This window comes from Tursiops truncatus, chromosome 20, assembly GCF_011762595.2.
Source record: "Tursiops truncatus isolate mTurTru1 chromosome 20, mTurTru1.mat.Y, whole genome shotgun sequence".
NCBI lineage: Eukaryota > Metazoa > Chordata > Mammalia > Artiodactyla > Delphinidae > Tursiops > Tursiops truncatus.
In genome coordinates this window covers 40,274,542-40,292,439 of record NC_047053.1, presented here as the reverse complement: position 1 = coordinate 40,292,439, position 17,898 = coordinate 40,274,542, and the positions used below count along the sequence as shown (strand labels likewise).

Genomic DNA, 17,898 nt, shown 5'->3' with positions numbered 1-17,898 from the left:
CTCCAGTCTTCGTCCCTGGAGTCTCTGAGCCACAGCCTCCATCTTCTGCCCTGAGGGAATCTGTTTGAGGATTTGGGTTAATCCTTGGGAGGCAGGTGGAGCTGTTCCCAGGCCTGTAATCAGAACCTGCCAGTTATCCTGATGTCCCAGAACCCCGTCCTTCTTGAACGAAGCCTGCTCTGGTGCCCGAAGGCAGAGGGGGGCCTACAGGAGACTGTTGTCCATAACTTTTACCCGTTATGCGCTAGCGTGGCACCCAGAACACTTCCCTGTTCCCCTCCTGTACCTGGCCCTAGCGCTGTCGTTGTGGGCACCCGGGAGACGGTGGGAGGAGGGGCTGAGGGCTGGGGAGTGAGAGAGGCTGACAGGAGGCGGGGACTCTGGGGGGCTGAGGACTATATAAGGGCTATGGCCGAGGGCAGGGGGATCCATCCAGCCTGAGGCAGGCACCCGCTTGGTCCGGCACCCGCTCCCTCAGGATTTAGGGTAAGTGTGCTCAGCCTGTCCTGAGCTCGGGGTCAGGGGGCTCTGAGGGGCTCGGGCTGGGACGTGGGGAAGGAGCCGGTGCCTTGCAGGGCTGGGGGCCTCCGGAGGCCTGAGGTTCTACGTGGGTCCGGCTCTACATCTGGACAAATCCAGCACCCTGGAAGAGCAGCCTGCCGCTGACTAGAAGACTGCAAATGTGCGGGGGGCAGGGGATGGTGGCTGTGAACACAAGTCCATGCGTGTGGCTGGCCTCTTGCTCACAGCGACAGGGGCTGTGGTGTTCTCTCCAGGACCCGCATCAGCATGTCTACCCCTGGTGGGGAGGCTGGGGAGGGTGGGAGGGCAGCACACCAACAGGCAATGGATTCCTGCCCTTTGGTTCACAAGTTCATTCTGTGTGCCCCCAAACTGCAGGGGAGCGGGCGTGCCCCTACTTCCCAGCAGCCCCTCTGCTCCAACTCCCACCCCGCACCTGCCTCTTCAGAGCCGTCAGGCCCTGGATGTCATGAGTCCTGTGTCTCTTGCCCCACGGCCCCACCTTCTCTGCTACACTTTTCTGCTCTGCCCGGGCCCTGGCTAAGCTCCGCCTGCTGCGCTGCTCCTGAGAGGGGCCGTCGTGCTCTCCAGGGCAGGCTCTAGGAGGAGGGGTGGTCAGGTCCCAGTAGCCCTTTGCTCTTCGTCCCAGGCTTGGAGAAACGGGTGACGGGCTTGGGGCTGGGCAGGTGGGCTCCGTGCTACCTCTGTCTCCCTGCTCCTTGCCCCTCAGATGGCCGCCTCTCACCGCTGCCTCTTCCTGCTGCTTCTGTCCACGGGCGTGGCTCTGTTGCTGCGACCACCACTGGGTGCCCGGGGGGGCCCCGCTGGAGCCAGTATACCCGGGGGACAATGCCACGCCGGAGCAGATGGCCCAGTACGCAGCGGAGCTCCGCAGATACATCAACATGCTGACCAGGCCCAGGTGTGTGCGAGAGAGGGCGAGAGACCCTTGCCCTAGACCCTTTCACGCTCTTGGGAAAGCAGAGCATCTCTACTGATCTGGCCTGGGCCCCTGTGCCCCGGGCGGGATGGTGCCGAGGGGTGGGCACGAGGCCGGAGAGCTGGCACCCCGGCACAGCGTTGGCCCCAGCTACCTCTCCCCTCCCAGGTATGGGAAAAGAGACAAAGAAGGCGCGCTGGACTTCTCGGAGTGTGGCTCCCCCCACGCAGCTCCCCCCAGGTGGGCTTGGTTCCCTGCCCTGTGTGTCCAGATGCCTGGGGCGGAAACGGGGGTGTGTGTCGGGGGTGGGGGAGAACAGGGGCCTAGGGCTGGCCTGAGGTCTTCCGAGGGCACGAGGACTCCCCACTCATGCTGCCACGCTCTGCCCTCTCCGCACAGGCAGCTCAGCCCGAGGGACTCGTAAAGCCACCTCCTGCCCCTCTGACTCCAGGGCAGTGCCGGCCCAGCTCGCCCTTCCGCACCCTTTGCTCTGGCCGCAGCTTGCCCCCTGCTCCCACGCAGGCTAAATAAAGCACATCAAAGTCATAGGCTCATTCTCTGTGTTTCTGGGGACCCCAGGTCGGGGCAGGGGCAGGCCAAATGCACAGGAAGAAAGGGGGAGGCAAGGGGGAGGCGAAGGGAACAAGGGTGTTAGGAATGATCCAGAACGCCCGTAGGGTCATCAGAGCCATCCAGCTCAACCTCTCCACTTCACAGAGGGGCACACTGCGGCCCAAGGGGCGGCAGGGACTCCCCCAAGTTCATTCAGCAAGTCAGTGAAGCTTGAATCATCCCGTTTCAGCATCCCTAGACCCTCCTGATCATTGGCTTCATGGCAGCCCTACCCCCAAATGCACCCCCATGAATGCTTTCCTATAGCCTAGGCAGTAGGTGAAGTGCTCATTTATACTAAAGTGTCCTTGGCATGGGGGCAGGCGCGACAGCCCAGCCCAGAGGAATGACTGGGGTTAAGACAGTCACCGGCTACACCTGTGGCGTCGGAGCTGCCCTCCTCTGGGCAGTCAGAGGCGTGTCACTGTGTGTGTTCGGTCGAAGGGCGCCTCCTCACGGCACGGTGCCCAGCAGAAGCACGGCCAGAGGAGGGGGACATGGTGGGGAGGGGTCTGGAGATGGTGTCACGTGAGGTTGTTGGGAAAAGGAGCCTCTGTGTGCCAGGGGCATTTAACCCTCTCCGTGAGGGGGGAGAAACTGTTATCCTCGCTCTACAGAGGAGGAGACCGAGGCTCAGAGAGGTCCAGCAGCTTGTCCAAGGTCCGACAGCAGATGGCAATCTAATACAGGGATACAACATTGGCTTTAGAGTCAGATGAACCTGGGTTAGAATCCAGGATGTGCCACGTTCCCTGTGCGCTTTGGGGCCAGGACATAACCTGAATGATAGGGTTGTAGTGAGCAGGACGTGAAATAATGCATGTAAAACATTTAGCATGGCCCTTAACCCAGAAAAGTGCTAGCAGACGGGAGCTTCTGCAGGGCAGACTTGCAGCCAACCAGATGCTTCCATAAAGCATGGTGGACAGACGAGCAGAGGGATGGGCTCCGGAAGGCAGGCTTTCCTTGACTATAAGTTTCATCTTTGAAGAACCAGAAAACTGGAAAGGACTTGCCCTGAGAGGTAGTGAACTCCTGGATGTAAGAGCTGTTTAAGTAGTCGCAGGAGGGGAGGCCGCAGGAGGAATTCGGCCTTCCAAGGAGGAGGCTGCATTGGCTGAGCTCTCCGGCCACCTCCAGGAGTCCAGTCAGTGGATTGCACACTCCAGCTCTGGGAGGGTGAGGACCATGATCCTGCCCGGGGAGGCCTGCACTGACGAGGGGTCCCAGTGGCCCTTGCCAGCCCTCGCCCTTCTCAGGCATCCTGAATAGGTGGGGATGGGCTGATGTGTCTGCGACTGGGAGGGAGTGACCTTGTCTCTCTCCTCTTTTCCTGGCCTGGGAGCACCTGTGGACAGGGGTGGGGGGAGAAGTGAGAGAATTCAAACCTTCTTGGTTCCCGGAATGGCTCCTTCTGCCTCCCCTACACGTCCTGCCTGACGAGATGGGGCTTGTGGGTTCGGTGGACGAGGGGGTCCACTTTTCTGGGCTCAGCACCTCACACTGACCCCATGGCAACACACCACACTGTGGTTCCCCTCAAGTCTTGGCTGTCTGGTGTGTGCAAACGACTTGAAAGTGGAACTAGGCCCTGAAAGGCAAAAGGCTGGAGAGGATGCCGCCACTGGGCAAGCGCATGGCTCAGGCTGATTCTTACATCCAAGGGGGTGTCCGGGAGCGGGGCTGGTTTCAGCAGGAGAATAGAGCTTGAGTTTGGATGATGGAGCCTTAAGTCCCAGAATTTTCCCTGGCAGCTAAGGGGATGGGCTCTAGGTTGGGAGAGGTGTAGTTACTTCCCAGGAGCAGGAATCGGGACTCTGCTCAGGACATACCTGAATGTGACAGTTGGATCAGGAAGGGGCCTCTGCCCCTGCCCCCAGGGGAGACAGCTTCTCGGGGACAGGCCTGGCTGAGCTCCTGCCCTCTCCCTGCTCTGCTCACAGCCAGAGGGGCTGAGAGGGTCGCGGGGGGGGGGGGGGAGGGAAAGCCAGGACCTTAATGCTCTGCACACTGGGGGGCTGCTTGTTCCTGTGCCAACCCTGACCTCCCAGGCTGGCATCAAAGCTGCCTTGCTCGGGGCAGAAACTTGGGGGGCGGGGTCTGGCTGAAGCTCCTCCCCCGAGGTTGCTGGGACCCACTTCTCTCACCTCTGCTCTCCCTCTTGTTTAGGGACCCCCGCCGCCCCCTCCCCCGGAGTGGTGTAAGTGTCTTAGGTGGGGGAAGGTGGATGGGTCGCAGGGAGGAAGCAGGGAAGACCCCACAGCTGAGGTCTTTTTCCTTCTACTGTAGCAGCTCCAGGAACCCCTCTCCCCTCTCCAAGGACAGGTCCCTTCTTGCCCAGGGCCCACAGAAGTCAAGGAAGCAACAGAGATTCCGTTTCTCTTTATTGTTCTCACCGGGGCCGGGCTGGGCAGGAGTTGGGCCCCTCTCAGAATATAAAGAGGGTCGGTGGGCAGGGAGACTCGAGTTGGGCTTCTGGAAGTCAAAGCCCAGCCTGGAGAAGGAAGTCCCCGGGGCCCTGGATTCCCCCCAGCCCTCAGGGCTTCCTTTCGCTCCCGCCCAACCTGCCCCCAGTTCCGAGGCCCCTGACTGGTGCCAGCCGAGCCCAGCCTCTCCTACCTGGGGCCCCGGGAGGAGGCTGCTGGTCGGGGTTTCGCGGCGTTCCGGGGTGGCGGGTTCGTGGTGTTCTGTCGGGGGAGTTTCGTGGCGTTCGCTGATAGGGGTTTCGTAGCGTTTGCTGGTGGAGTATTCTTAGGGTTGTTCGCGTCGTTAGAGTTCTTAGCGTTCTTGGACTTCATGCTGGGGAACACGTCTTTGCAGAGGCCATGCGGCTGCTCTGCGAGCCCGGTTCCGGGCTGCGATGCGCAGGGAGTGGGGTGGGGTAGGGTTGCGTAGCGGGGGCAGGTGGTGTCTGTTTCCTCCCCTCCCCCTCCCTTCCTCTCTGCCCACCTGCTGTTGAAGAGCTTCCCTATGTACTTGTTGAACTGGCCGAAGTTGGGCAGCCAACGGGCAGCCCTGGGCCTGAGACGCTGCGGCACTTGCACTTCCCCACGGCCCCGTCAGGTCTCAGCAGCAGCAGCGCAGGCACAGCAGGGCGAATGCGCAGGCGCAGCGCAGAGCCGAAGTCTGGAGCGGGCGGGGCAGAAAGGGGCGGGGCGGTCACGTGACGCCCGGCCCTCCGACGCGTGGCGGGGTGGGCAAGCTGGGGTGCCCAGACGCTCAGACCCAGGGACCCTCAGACTCTGGGACATAGACAGGTACACTACTGCCACAAGGGACTTCCAGGTGCCCAGGCCGAATGGTGCACACCTGGCCGTGCGCAGGGATGAGCACAAAGCACCAGGTAAACGGGGACCCTGGCGATGGACTGGGAGGCACACCCTGAGATGAACGCACCAGGACGCCATAGAGCCATCGGTCAGCTCCCTAATCTCACTGACTTCCGTGACTCCTTCCTCACCCCACTCTGGCCTCTTTGCTGTTCCTCAACAATGCCAGACATGCCGTTCACTCTGCCTGGAAGCCTTCTTCCAGATATCCGTATGACCAACTTCCTCGCCTCGCCTTCAGGAGTCAGCTCAAAATTCACCTTCCAAATGGACCCTACTCTGACGCCCTTATTTAACACTGCAACTCATCCCTTCATCTTGTTCTACTCCCCCCGCCCCCTCGCCGCACCTTCTAACTTACTATATTCTATGCTTATGTTTTCTTGTCTTCATCCCCAGCAGTAACCCCTCCACCGCTCCACCAATGTAAGCCCCATGACAGCTGGGCTCTTTGCCTGTTTTGTTCACTGATGTATCACAAGCACCTAGAACAGTGCCTGACATTTAGTAGGTGCTCAATACTGTGTGTTAAATGAAAGACTAACACAGTTGCATACAGGAATGCTAGCCCGAGGATCCCCACGCACACCCAGCCGTGCACAGAGAATTTCGTGCTGGCAACACACAGGCACACCCAGTGATTCACATGCTTTGATGCCCGTACACGTACTACCTACCCCCGGAGCCCCTGAGACCCTCAACCCTCTCTTGACCAGGAACGCCTCCCCTCCCCACCACCCAAAGCAGGGACAGGAAGCGCTGGCAGCTGTCTTGGCCATCAGACGGGCAGAGGGGGCTGCCCTGGCCTCATTCATGACCTTAATGGCCTGAGGAGGGGCGCTTGGTGCCAGCCTCCGTCCCAAGCTCCTGGAGAGCACAGCTGACAGGGACCGGCAGACATTCCCATGGTGCTGGGCAGGTGCAGAGCGGCACGGCAGAAGGGTCTCTGGTCAGGACCTCCCAGCCCCTTTAGATTCCTCGGCATCCATGTCCCCTTTCCCTCTAAGTCTCCACCTCCTCCTTCTCCTGCCCCTGTGTCATAACCTGGGAGTTGGGAACAGGGAGAGGGTGGGGGTGGAAGCACATGGGCTGCCAGCTGTCCTGACCAGGGCACAGTCCCTGCCAGAGGCCCAGAGGCCTGGGTGGCAGAGGCAGAGGCACTGAGGAGTTGGGTAACTTTTTGCTCCAAGCCTACAGATCCTAGAGAGGAACTGTCTCGGGGGTTGAGAGGGAGCTGTGCTTTCCCCAGAGGCTATTTTCAGGGTTGGGTGGGGAGCTATGTTGAGAGACCAGGCGTTCCTTCCCATCCAGCTGGCTCCAGGGGGCCTCCTTTCCCTGCAGGGCTGCTGTGAGGCCTCAGAGCCCCTGCTCCTGGCTTCTAGGCCTCTGGCGTGGGGAGGGTGGGGGTTTGAAGGTGAGGTTTCTGTCTTCAGGACCGGAGACCTCACTGCTCGTCCTGGGTATTTTCCCGGCCTGCCCTGCCACTCTGGAGCTCCTGATGGATGACCTGCAGAGCCTTCTGAAGGGTGGTGGGTGTTGGCTGCCTGCTTGAGGGATGAACTCAGGCCTTGGGCTGCCTCAGGTCACAGAGTTTTGGCTGTGTGGCCTGTCAGGGCCCCTGTAACGGCACAACATTACTGCTTTTCTGGGGTAAGGTTGTGAAATGTAGGCTGATGCTTCTTCATGCCCATCCCACTCCCAGAAGGGGCACAGTAGGAAGAGCAGGGGCTTCTGGGTAGGAATCCTGACTTCACTACTTCCTGGCTGTGTGACCTTGATTAAGGGACATTATCTCCCCTGAGTCTCTGCAGCCTTGTCTGTGCCATGGAGCTGGTTACACCTAGAGCACAGAGCTGTGGTGAGGATTGAGTCGGATGATGTATCTGAAGCCCTTGGACAGCTCCCGGCACAAATAAGTGATTAGCGTGTGTGAGCCCCTCTACTCCCCGATGCGCTCTTTCCCCCCACCCCCATTCACGCTTCTCCCTCAGGGGAAGGGGTGAGAAACTCAATGTCAATGTCACAGAAGTTTATAGGATGGCTCAGTAGCCAAGTGAGACCAGGACTACATTTCCATGGAGCCGAGAATCTCCAGAAAAAGCAATGAGATTCCTATGATAAAATTCCATAGTACAAGGCGGGAGGAGAGATCTAGGGGCCAGTGTACCTCAAATCCCAACAAATAGGCTATTATTTATCCTACTTAGGCACAAGCCCAGCGCTGATGCCCCCATCCCTGAAAGAGCTCGAATATGTGTCCTCTTGCAGCTTTGGCTGTGAGAACCCAGGCTGCCCTTACAAACCCCTGGGCTCTTCCTCCAGCCCCAAGGGCCCTCAGTCCCTCACTCTTCCGGGCTCAGTTCATGCCAGGAACCATCAAGTTCTGAGGGATGGTGCTCGGCTCCCCTCTTTCCTGGCCCAGAATAAGAGAAAATGCTGGATAGGGTGAGCAGGTTGCAGGAGGAGGCATAAAGGACACAATATTATTATCAATAACAGTAGCTCTGTGAATATAGAGTTATATATTGTTGATAACTGATAATCATCGCAGTTGCTCAGTGCTGGGTACCAGGAGAAGCTTTCTGTTGCAGCATCTGTAATATTGATGACCCATGCAGGCATTGTTAACTCCTCATTTGAGAAACAGCCTCAGAGAAGTTCTGAGACCTACCCTCTTGGATCTGGAGAAACAGGCCCATCTTCTTGGAAAGCTACCCCCAGCCAGTTACATGCCTCTCTGTCCTTCAGGCCTCGGGCCATCTGCAGTCCTGAGTCCCCCTCCATCACCTCCCAGTCCCTTGGTCCATCAACTGCTCTTAACTCAAGCAAGACTGCTGGCCGTGCTCTGCGCCCCTCCCCCACTCCCAGTCTCCTTCCATCTGCTTGGCTCTGTTTCTCCCAGGGACCTTTGCGAGTGAACTCTTCTCTGCCGCTCCAGTCAAGACACAGGCATCAGCATCAGACTGACCTGGGCTCCAAGCTTACCGTGCTGCCTGCTGGCTGTGCATCCCTGGATAAGTCACTTTACTTCTCTGAGTACGGTATCCTCAGCTATGGCGGCCACAGGGTTATTGGGAGGCAAAGCTGAGAGAAGGCTCCTTAGGCTTTCAGCCCCAAATCTGCCTTGAATTCTGTGAGTTGCCCCTGGACCCTTCAGAGAAATTCCCTCTTTTGCTTAAGCTGTCTTGAGTTGGACTTTTACTTGCTACCAAACCAAAGCAAACTGAAAAATCTTTGATTAATAAGCCTCCCATTACTTCCTGGATAAAGCCCAATCTTCTTAGCATGACATCTAAAGTCCTTCGCAATTTGACCTCAGCCTACTTAAAAAAAATAACTTTAAAAACAACTTTATAGACATGTTTAAACACAAAACTCTGCTCATTTTAAGTGTACAATTGGATGCGTTTTGACAAGTACGTAATCAACCCCACAGTCAAGATACAGAACATTTTCATCACCCCAGCAAGTTCCCTCCTGCTGCTTTCCAGCTCGTCTGGCCAGAACCGGGCATCCCCTCAGGCTGAGAATGTGGCCCAGGCTGGAAGGTTCTGGAGGAAACAGTTGCCTGTGGTGACTTAGGAGAAAATGTAGCTATCGTGTTAAGAAATTAAGTAGGTTATACATTGAGCCCTCATTAGTAGACTATTAAAATGACAAGAATGCAAATAATAGCATCTTAAATTGAGGCTGGTAAAAGAAATGCTGGTCTGGAAATTACTGGTATTTTGCCTTGCAGGAAAAATGACAGTCAGCTTACTAATTCCCACTCTGGTCTGGCCCAGGAGAGGCCTCCCTCAATAAGAGTGCATAGAACAGATGGTGCAGCCCCTGTGGGAAACAGTCTGGCTGTTCCTCAAAACGCTAAACATAGAATTACCATATGAACCAGCAATTCCATTCCTAGGTGTGGACTCAAAAGAAATGAAAAACTATGTCCACACGTAGCAGTATTATCCATTATAACCAAAGAGTGGAAACAACCCAAGTATATATCAACTGATGGATGGATAAACAAAATGTGGTACAGCCATGAAATGGAATGTTATTCAGCTATAATGGAATTATGTAGTAGAGAACTGAACCTTGCAAAGTCGATTGCTGGTTGTCTAGGGCGGGGCGGTGTCGGGGGATGGAAGGTGAGTGCTAAAGGGCATGAAGTTTCTTTTGGGGGGATGATAAAAATACTCTAAAATTGATCGTGGTTGTCAGTTGCACAGCTCTGTGAATGTACCAGAAACTACTGAATTGTACAGAGTAAATGGGTGAATTTTATGGTATATGAATTATATCTCAGTAAAAATTTTATCCCCCCAAAAATAGTGTGAGTGGAATTGAAGCTCCTAGAAAGGGGACTTTGCTGTGTTCACTGGTGTGTCCCAGTGGCTGCAACCCCTCCAGGAGGACAGGTGCTCAATAAATATTGTGCAATAAATATGCCAAGTGACCCCTGGCACTGAAGCAGGGCCCTGAGGACTCCCAGTCTGGAATTTTCCAGACCACTACCCTTTGCAAAAACAAGAGCTGTTCTTAGAGCATCTGTACCTCCACTCTGCTTTGGGACCCAGCCAAAAGGCTTAGCCAGATTGCGTTGAGGCCTGTGGCCTAAGAGTGAAGGCAAGACAAAGAGGATGGGAGGGACATCAACAAGATTGACCTACTGTGTCCCAGGCATGGGATCAGCCCCTCCAGCCTCCCATGGGTTAGCCCAAATACCCACATCATCAAAGAGATTCCTTGGGACGAAAGATTTGAGTCTGAGGCTCTCAGATCCATGGGCTGTGAGGAGAGAGCCAGGCCTGTCTCCTTTGGAAGGAGTCTTAAGCTTGGAGGAAAGGGTATTGAATGCTCCAACCAAGCTCAGACAGGAAGAGCCAGGCTCAAGAACTGACTCCCACCATTTCTCTCTGAGACTCTCTGATCCCTCCCCAGATGCTTTGGCCCCATCTGGGGGGTGGCCTGGCCTGCCCTCCCTCATCCCCCTGGGAATGTGCAAGGAAGTGAAATTCACATCCTGATTCTTCATATTCTGTTACTCAGGCAAGATAGTTATCATGTGTTCACTCAACTAACGTCAGGCATCTGTTCTCCTCCAGGCATTGGGCAGTGTTCACGGGACAGGGAGTGAGTAAGGCACTGTTCCCTCTGCTGGAGTTCAGTCTAGCATAAGAGCCAGACGTGGGCATCACCTGCCAGAAGACCCCTAAACGCCGTCACAGCCGCTTGAGCAGAGCAAGAGCCCCAGGAGTCCAGGGCAGGGCAGGGATGGGACCAGAGAGGCCTCACAGAAGAGGAATTGCCAGAATTGGGCCTCAGGGGGGATTTTGCTGGGCAGAGGAGCAGAAAACAGCTCATTCCAGACAGAAGGAACAGCACAAGCAAAGGCAAGGTGTGTGTGTGTGGGGGGCGGGATGTGAGGGTGCAAGACTATCCAGGAGGCCACTGGTGTCAAACAGGTAGAGGGTCGGACAGGTACAATGATCAGGAACAGCAGGAAATGTGGCTGAAAAAAGTGGATTGAAATGCAAATGGCCAGAACAGGGGAAAGATAAACAAACTGTGATACATCTCACAAAGGAAGAGTACCACTCAGCAAGAAAAGAGAACAAATGGCTGAGATGCTTAACAATATGGAGAAATGTCAAAAACGTGATGCTGAGTGAAAGAAGTCAGACACAAAAAGAACACACTGTTTGATGCCATTTATATGAATGGCAAAACTAAAATAAAATAGGCAAAACTAATCAATGGAGATCAGATCAGAGAGCAGCATCAAACTGCCACTGGCATTTTTCACAGAATTAGAACAAAAAATTTCACAATTTTTATGGAAACACAGGGTACCCCAAATGGCCAGAGCAATCTCAAGAAAGAGAAATGGAGCTGGAGGAGTCGGGCTCCTGGACTTCAGACTATACTGCAAAGCTACAGTGGTCAAGACAGTATGGTACTGGCACAGAAACAGAGGTATAGATCAATGGAACAGGAGGGAGAGCCCAGAGATAAACCCACGCACATATGGTCACCTTATCTTTTTTTTTTTTTTTTTTCGGTACGCGGGGCTCGCACTGTTGTGGCCTCTCCCGTTGAGGAGCACAGGCTCCAGACGCGCAGGCTCAGCGGCCATGGCTCACGGGCCCTGCCGCTCCGCGGCATGTGGGATCTTCCCGGACCAGGGCACGAACCCGTGTCCCCTGCATCGGCAGGCGTGGACTCTCAACCACTGCGCCAGCAGGGAAGCCCTGGTCACCTTATCTTTGATAAAGGAGGCAAGAATGTACAATGGAGAAAAGACGGCCTCTTCAATGGCTGGTGCTGGGAAAACTGGACAGCTACATGTAGAAGAATGAAATTGGAACACTCCCTAACACCATACACAAAGGTGAACTCAGAATGGATTAAAGACCTAAATGTAAGGCCAGACACTGTCAAACTCTTGGAGGAAAACATAGGCAGAACACTCTATGACGTAAATCACAGCAAGATCCTTTTTGACCCACCTCCTGGAGAAATGGAAATAAAAACAAAAATAAACAAATGGGACCTAATGAAACTTAGAAGATTTTGCACAGCAAAGGAAACCATGGACAAGATGAAAAGACAACCCTCAGAGTGGGAGAAAATATTTGCAGATGAAGCAAGTGACAAGGGGTTGATCTCCAGAATTTACAGGCAGCTCATGCAGCTCAATGTCAAGGAAACAAACAACCCAATCCAGGAATGGGCAGAGGACCTAGATAGACATTTCTCCAAGGAGGATATGCAGATTGCCAACAAGCATATGGGGGAATGCTCAACATCATTAATCATTAGAGAGGTGCGAACCAAAACTACAGTACGATGTCATCTCGCACCGGTCGGAATGGGCATCGTCGAGGAAGCTGCAGATGGTGAGTGCTGGAGAGGGTGTGGAGAAAAGGGGAATCCTCCTACACTGTTGGTGGGAATTTAAAAAATAATAATAAATTTTTTTTAAGTTTATTTTTTCACGTTTAATGTGAAAATGAAGATCTCATGAAGTTTACTTATCACAGTATTAGGCATTACTTAATATCAATTTTGATAGCTATAGTTACATCATCGAAAAATTACATGACGATTGGTGGCACGTTATATGCTTTTCAAAACTGCAGTAAAACAGAAATAACGTGAATGCAAATACATATTGCCGAGGACCTAGGGATCACACTCAAATGACTGGATGGCAAACTTTACATGTTAGCAAGATAAAAAGAAATTGCTAAATCTTTTTTTCCCCCTGTATTGAAATAATGAGTCTTAGATGACCAAATAACAAGATCCAAGATACCTTAAATCAAAATATTTACCAAAAGTTCAATAATGTTTTAGAGCAAACAAAAAACAAAAAGGTGAAATTAAGGAGATCATTTGTATTCTAAATTTAATTTTTTCTGTTGGTTCTTAGTTACAAGCATTTCGAAGACTCTTTAAATAATACTTTTAAAGTCCTAGTTAAAATAAAATGAGGTGAGGTAATATTTAATTAAAGCCACAAGTTATACCAGTTATGTAAAAATATCTTCCTGTTAATTTCAGAGCTATTTTGTACCATTCAACAAGGAAGAAACTTGAGCAATTATCTCAAGATAATGCTGCGTCATCAGCGGAGCAGTGGCGAGATGCGGTCCTGCGAGACTCCTGCAGACTCGTGCAGGGAGAGGGGAACGGGAAGGAGGTGTTTTTTGTTTTTTTTGTTTTTTTTGCAGTACACGGGCCTCTCACTGTTGTGGCCTCTCCCATTGCGGAGCACAGGCTCCGGACGCGCAGGCTCAGCGGCCATGGCTCACGGGACCAGCCGCTCCGCGGCATGCGGGATCTTCCCGAACCGGGGCAAGAACCCGTGTCCCTTGCAACGGCAGGCGGACTCTCAACCACTGCGCCACCACGGAAGCCCAAAGGAGGTGTTTTGACTGAAGTTTTGCTGGCAGGGAACTCCCTCCTGTCCTGTGATCCCCAGACCCAGGAGGAGGAGGACAGCTCCCTTATCGTGGTATCACAAACTAACAAATGCCTAATGTGTCCCTTTCCCAGCTCCCCCCTCCAAATGGGGGTGCCTCTAAGAGGGATGTTAGCCTCACATCAGACCCAGGAGAAGCAGGAAGGAATTTGACGTTGACTTAATAAAAGTGTCTGATGAATAGATAAATGACAAGGACCGACTCTATAGGGAACTACGTTCAATATCTTGTAATAACCTATAATGGAAAAGAATATATATATATATAACTGAATCACTTTGCTGTACACCAGAAACTAACAGAACATTGTAAATCAACTGTACCTCGATTAAAGAAAAGAAAGAAAAAGATGTCTGATGAAACATTATATACATATATATAACTTAAAATTCATAAAAAGAAACATCTTTCATCATGCGGATCAGCTGTTTTTGCATGTCCCTGTGTAAGGAGAGGACCGTCTCTCCCCTGAGTGAGGGGACGGAGCTGACTCCTCTTGAGGGCATCAGCTCTGCCCCTGCTCTCAGAGGCTGTGCCAGGGACAGCGAGGACCAGAGACCCTGGAGCCCCCAGCTGGGCGTGGCCAGGGGCCAGTCATGGACCTCTCTGGGCCTCCGCGTCCTCAGACACCAAATGGAAGCCCCCTTTGCAGGGTGGGCACTAGAGAGCACAGATGGGGCCATCAGTTCTTGGCGGCCTCTTCTCTTCCCTTGGGTGTGAGGGCACATTCATCTGCTCTCCTCTGGGTTCCCTCAGCTCTTCCTGCTGCCCTGAGTCCATAGCTACCTTCTCAGGCAAGAGGCCTTGGGGGTCGTCTCTGCATCCAGCTGCCCGGCAGTCCTCACCTGTCCACGCCCCAGCCCCAGTCTAATGACCAAGGGCCTCAGGCCACATCTCCTGCTGACGATCCCTTACGTGCACTTATTGCCAGCCTTGGCTGTCCGTTGGAATCCCCTGGGGAGCTTTTCAAACTTCTTTTGCGTGGCCCCGCACCCAGAGCCTGCACCCGTGTTAACCAGTACCCACTTGATGACAGGCGCTGCGCTAGGTGCTGGAGTTACAGCGGTTAATAAGATACATTCACCGTCTTCAAAGAACTTCACAGGTGTGGAAATAGGTATTTATTTAGTGCAATAATGAACATTTCAAGAAATATCTATCAAGAGGTTACCTCTTGGATATCCCTGTTGGCAAGAAGGTTTTTATCTCCTTTATGAGCAGAGCGGAAAGTGGTCTCCTGAGATACACAGATTGATGGAGTTGGAAGGGAATTTAGTTAACTAGTCCCTGTGCCCCAACCTCCCATTTTACAGATGAGGAAACCAAGGCCAAGAGGCTGAGTTTTCTGTGTGGGAGGAGGAAAGCGGTCTCCGAAAGCCAGAAGGCTCTTGCATTGTGGCATCCCCCGCCAGGTGCCCTTGACAGCTGCCAAGCTGTTCTCAATCCAGTATCTGATGCCAAGTGAATAAAAGATTTAGGGCGCATTAGTAAAAGTATTTTAATCAAGTCTAGATAAATTCAAGATTAGATTAAGCTGTGATGGATAACAGCTAAAGATTAGCAAGAAAGGTTACAAATTGTTTCTAGGTATTTATTTCTTTTAAGGCTGATGATTATATGTATAATCTTAATCTAAGTCAAATTTACATGTTATTTAAGTTCAGCTGTTTTTGTGAGCTATCATATTTTTGTAAGTTGAAGAATAATTGATGGAAAACTAAGCAAATCTCTTTACTAACCAAACCTACTAAGCCTGGCTCTGCCACTAGCTTGCTGGGTGATCCTGGGCAAGTCATTGAACTTCTCTGGCTTTCAGTTTCTTCATTTATAAAATGAAGCTAATAATAGTAGCTATGAAGTGAGGTGCAGCATGTATAGCAGAGCCCGAGGCCAGATGACCTTGGGTCAAATCCCAACTCTACCACTTAGCGTAATGCCTTTGGGTAAATTGCTTAACCTCTCTGCACTCAGTTTCTTCATCTGTAAAATGGGGTGATAGTATTCCCCGCCTCAACATGCAATTATGGGGCTCAAACAAATTAATACATGTAAAGAGACTGGAACTGTGCCTGGCAGTGTGCTTACAAATGGTGGCTCTGGTGGGGATGATGTTTAGAGCTCAGAGCATCAGCCCACAATTGTAGGATAAAATTTAAACTATGAGCAAGGTCTCTGAAAATCGAAGAATGCAAATTTAACCAGTGGGGTGAACTGTGACTAAGCAGATGCTCTAGACTCAGGGGAAAGAAAAGATGCCCTGCATTTATCCTAACCCCAGCCTCCTTTCACTCCTTCATCTTTGACCCTCCCCCATTCCTGCCCTGTCCAGGGTCTATAGGGGCACTCAAAGGCACTGTTGGCGTCTCCAGCAATGGACACTGGGTTTTGGGGTTGGCTAGCAGGACTTCCTCCCACTCCCAGGGTCTGCACTGCCTTTTGCGAGCTCGTCCTCACTCTAGTGATAAGCTACTTATTCCTGGGCCCCTTACATGGTCCCCACAGCAAAGTCCTTGGCACCTTGGTTGGGCACTGGAGGAAGAGGATAAGAGAGGTGGGTGGCACAGATAGGGCTTGGCAGGATGCCACTAATGGGTGTGTGGGCAGCAGGAAGGGGACATGCTTTCTGCACCAGATACCTGGGGCTTCAGAAGCCCTGGGGTGAACCACCGCCTTCCCCAGGAGGACCTGAGGCCAGTTATGGGTACATCAGACAGCCAGAGACAGAGGCGAACCACCCACTTCCCAGCTGGCACCTAGTGAGAGCCTACTCAGACCTACTCCCAGAAAGGAAGTACATTTATGGGGCACTTTCTGTGTGCCCGGCACTGTGGCAGCCACTCTATGTCCTCTCCCAAGGTGGAGGCTGTTATCCCTATTGTGCAGATGAGGAAATTGAGGCTCAGAGATGTTATGTAACCGGCCTAGGACACGTACACCACGTGGCGGAGCCAGGATGTCAGCACAGAACCGTCTAGTTCCAGAACATCCCACCCCATGGGGTTGTGGCAGAGTAAAGCAAGAAGGCAGAGCAAAGTGTGACTGTTGGGCCAGGGGTGGGGAGTGGAGAGAAGGGCCAGGAGGCTGCTTTCGGGAGAGGTTTTGCACCTCCAGACCAGCAGTCTAACGTGGGTGCAGGGCAGGTTGTTGTGTGTCTGGTGGTGGTGGTGGTGATGGTGGAGGACGTTTCAGGCTGTCTTGAGGTTGCGACGGGAGCAAGTGGTCAGGACACTTGGTCCTCCAGGGAGGGTTTGGTTTGGTCCTGGAGAGGAGGCAAAGCTACCTGTCTAGATGCCCTGTTGAGACTGGGATTGAAGAGAGGGTAGGGGCGCAGCTTTTTCTTTAGAAATTTGGTTTCCAAAGTGGGGAATGCACCTAGGGGTGCATCAGATGATCCTTTAGGGTGTGGTAAGAAAATATTGGAACTTCTATTCATAGTTTAAAAAATAATCCTGAAAAATTTTTGGTGCGTGAATGATTTTTAATATACATATTAGTTCAATAGCATAAATATAATACATAAACATAAATATACATACAGTGACGGTTCCAAACTTTATTTATTTATTTTTTTACTGAGAGCTACAGCCAATAGAAAAGGCTTCCAGAACAAGACTGGCGAGTTGCAGGGGTCGGGGAAAGAGATCGGAGTGGGTGGGTGTAGAAACAGAGACTGGGGATAGCTGTTGGCGGCCCCTGCTGGTCACCACCGGAAGTGCAACATCACTCAATACAGCATCCTTCAGAACACCCACTCCGAGTTTTCTTTCTTTCTGTGCCTTGAATCCCAAAGCCTTGGAATGAATATCCACCAGAGGAAAACCTTGATTTTAGGGGAAGCAGAGACACTGCCTGCACCCTTGTGACCTCTGGGGCGGGGGCAGGGAGGAAGACAGAGCTAAATACAGACCCCAGAGGGAGAGGACTCTTTCCCCTCACTCCCCCCATGCCCCCCGCCCAACTCCCCCACTCCCCCTTACTCCCCCCACTCCCCCATCCCTCGGCCAGAGGGGCAGCCCCTAACTGCCATGGGATGCACTGTGGACCCCTCAACCCTGCTTCCCGCCCCAGCAATTCTATTTCCCACTAGTAGCACCCTCATTCCTTTGGGGCCCTGCTTAGAACACTTACTGCACCTCTGTTATGACATTCAGTTATACCGCCAGAAAGTGATTTTTGTGTCTGACACCACCCCTCCCCGATCTCCACCTTCAGGAATCACTGACGCTGGCGCTGAAGCTGGTATCTGACTCACTATCACTGAAGCTGGCACCCTATCTAGAACAGAATAAGAGCATCCTGCTCTGTAGCAGGAAATGTTTCTCCCTTCTCTGTAACCTCATGGGGCTGTTGTGAGAATCGAACAATATATCAATTGTAAGATTCTGAACAGATGTGAGGAGCTGGCATTCTATAAGGCCCTTATAAGGGAGATGCTTGTTGACTGACTAATGGGGGGAGGCAGCTTGTAAGGGTAACGAATTGGGCTCCAGCTTCCTAGAGGGCCAAAATCTGGGAT

General features: G+C 52.7%; 1 protein-coding gene and 1 long non-coding RNA gene across 3 annotated transcripts; one reads left to right on the top strand and one right to left on the bottom strand.

The window, feature by feature from the left end:
• The first annotated feature begins 1,119 nt into the window (after window positions 1-1,119).
• PPY (pancreatic polypeptide) lies at window positions 1,120-1,886 on the top strand. The gene is given in 4 exon segments (XM_033848417.2): window positions 1,120-1,336; window positions 1,338-1,444; window positions 1,631-1,702; window positions 1,862-1,886. Coding segments are annotated over 4 exon segments (288 nt in total). The 5' UTR covers window positions 1,120-1,252.
• A 119-nt stretch (window positions 1,887-2,005) lies between these two features.
• On the bottom strand, window positions 2,006-5,158 carry LOC109550613 (uncharacterized). 2 transcript variants are annotated; one of them, XR_004523925.2, is made up of 3 exons: window positions 4,694-5,158; window positions 3,463-3,665; window positions 2,006-2,754 (listed from the first exon to the last, which is right to left on the bottom strand). It is a non-coding gene; the product is annotated as an uncharacterized lncRNA (long non-coding RNA). The 2 variants fall into 2 exon arrangements; XR_012328611.1 differs by lacking the exon at window positions 3,463-3,665 and having other exon boundaries at window positions 2,006-3,422.
• Between the last annotated feature and the right edge of the window lie 12,740 nt (window positions 5,159-17,898).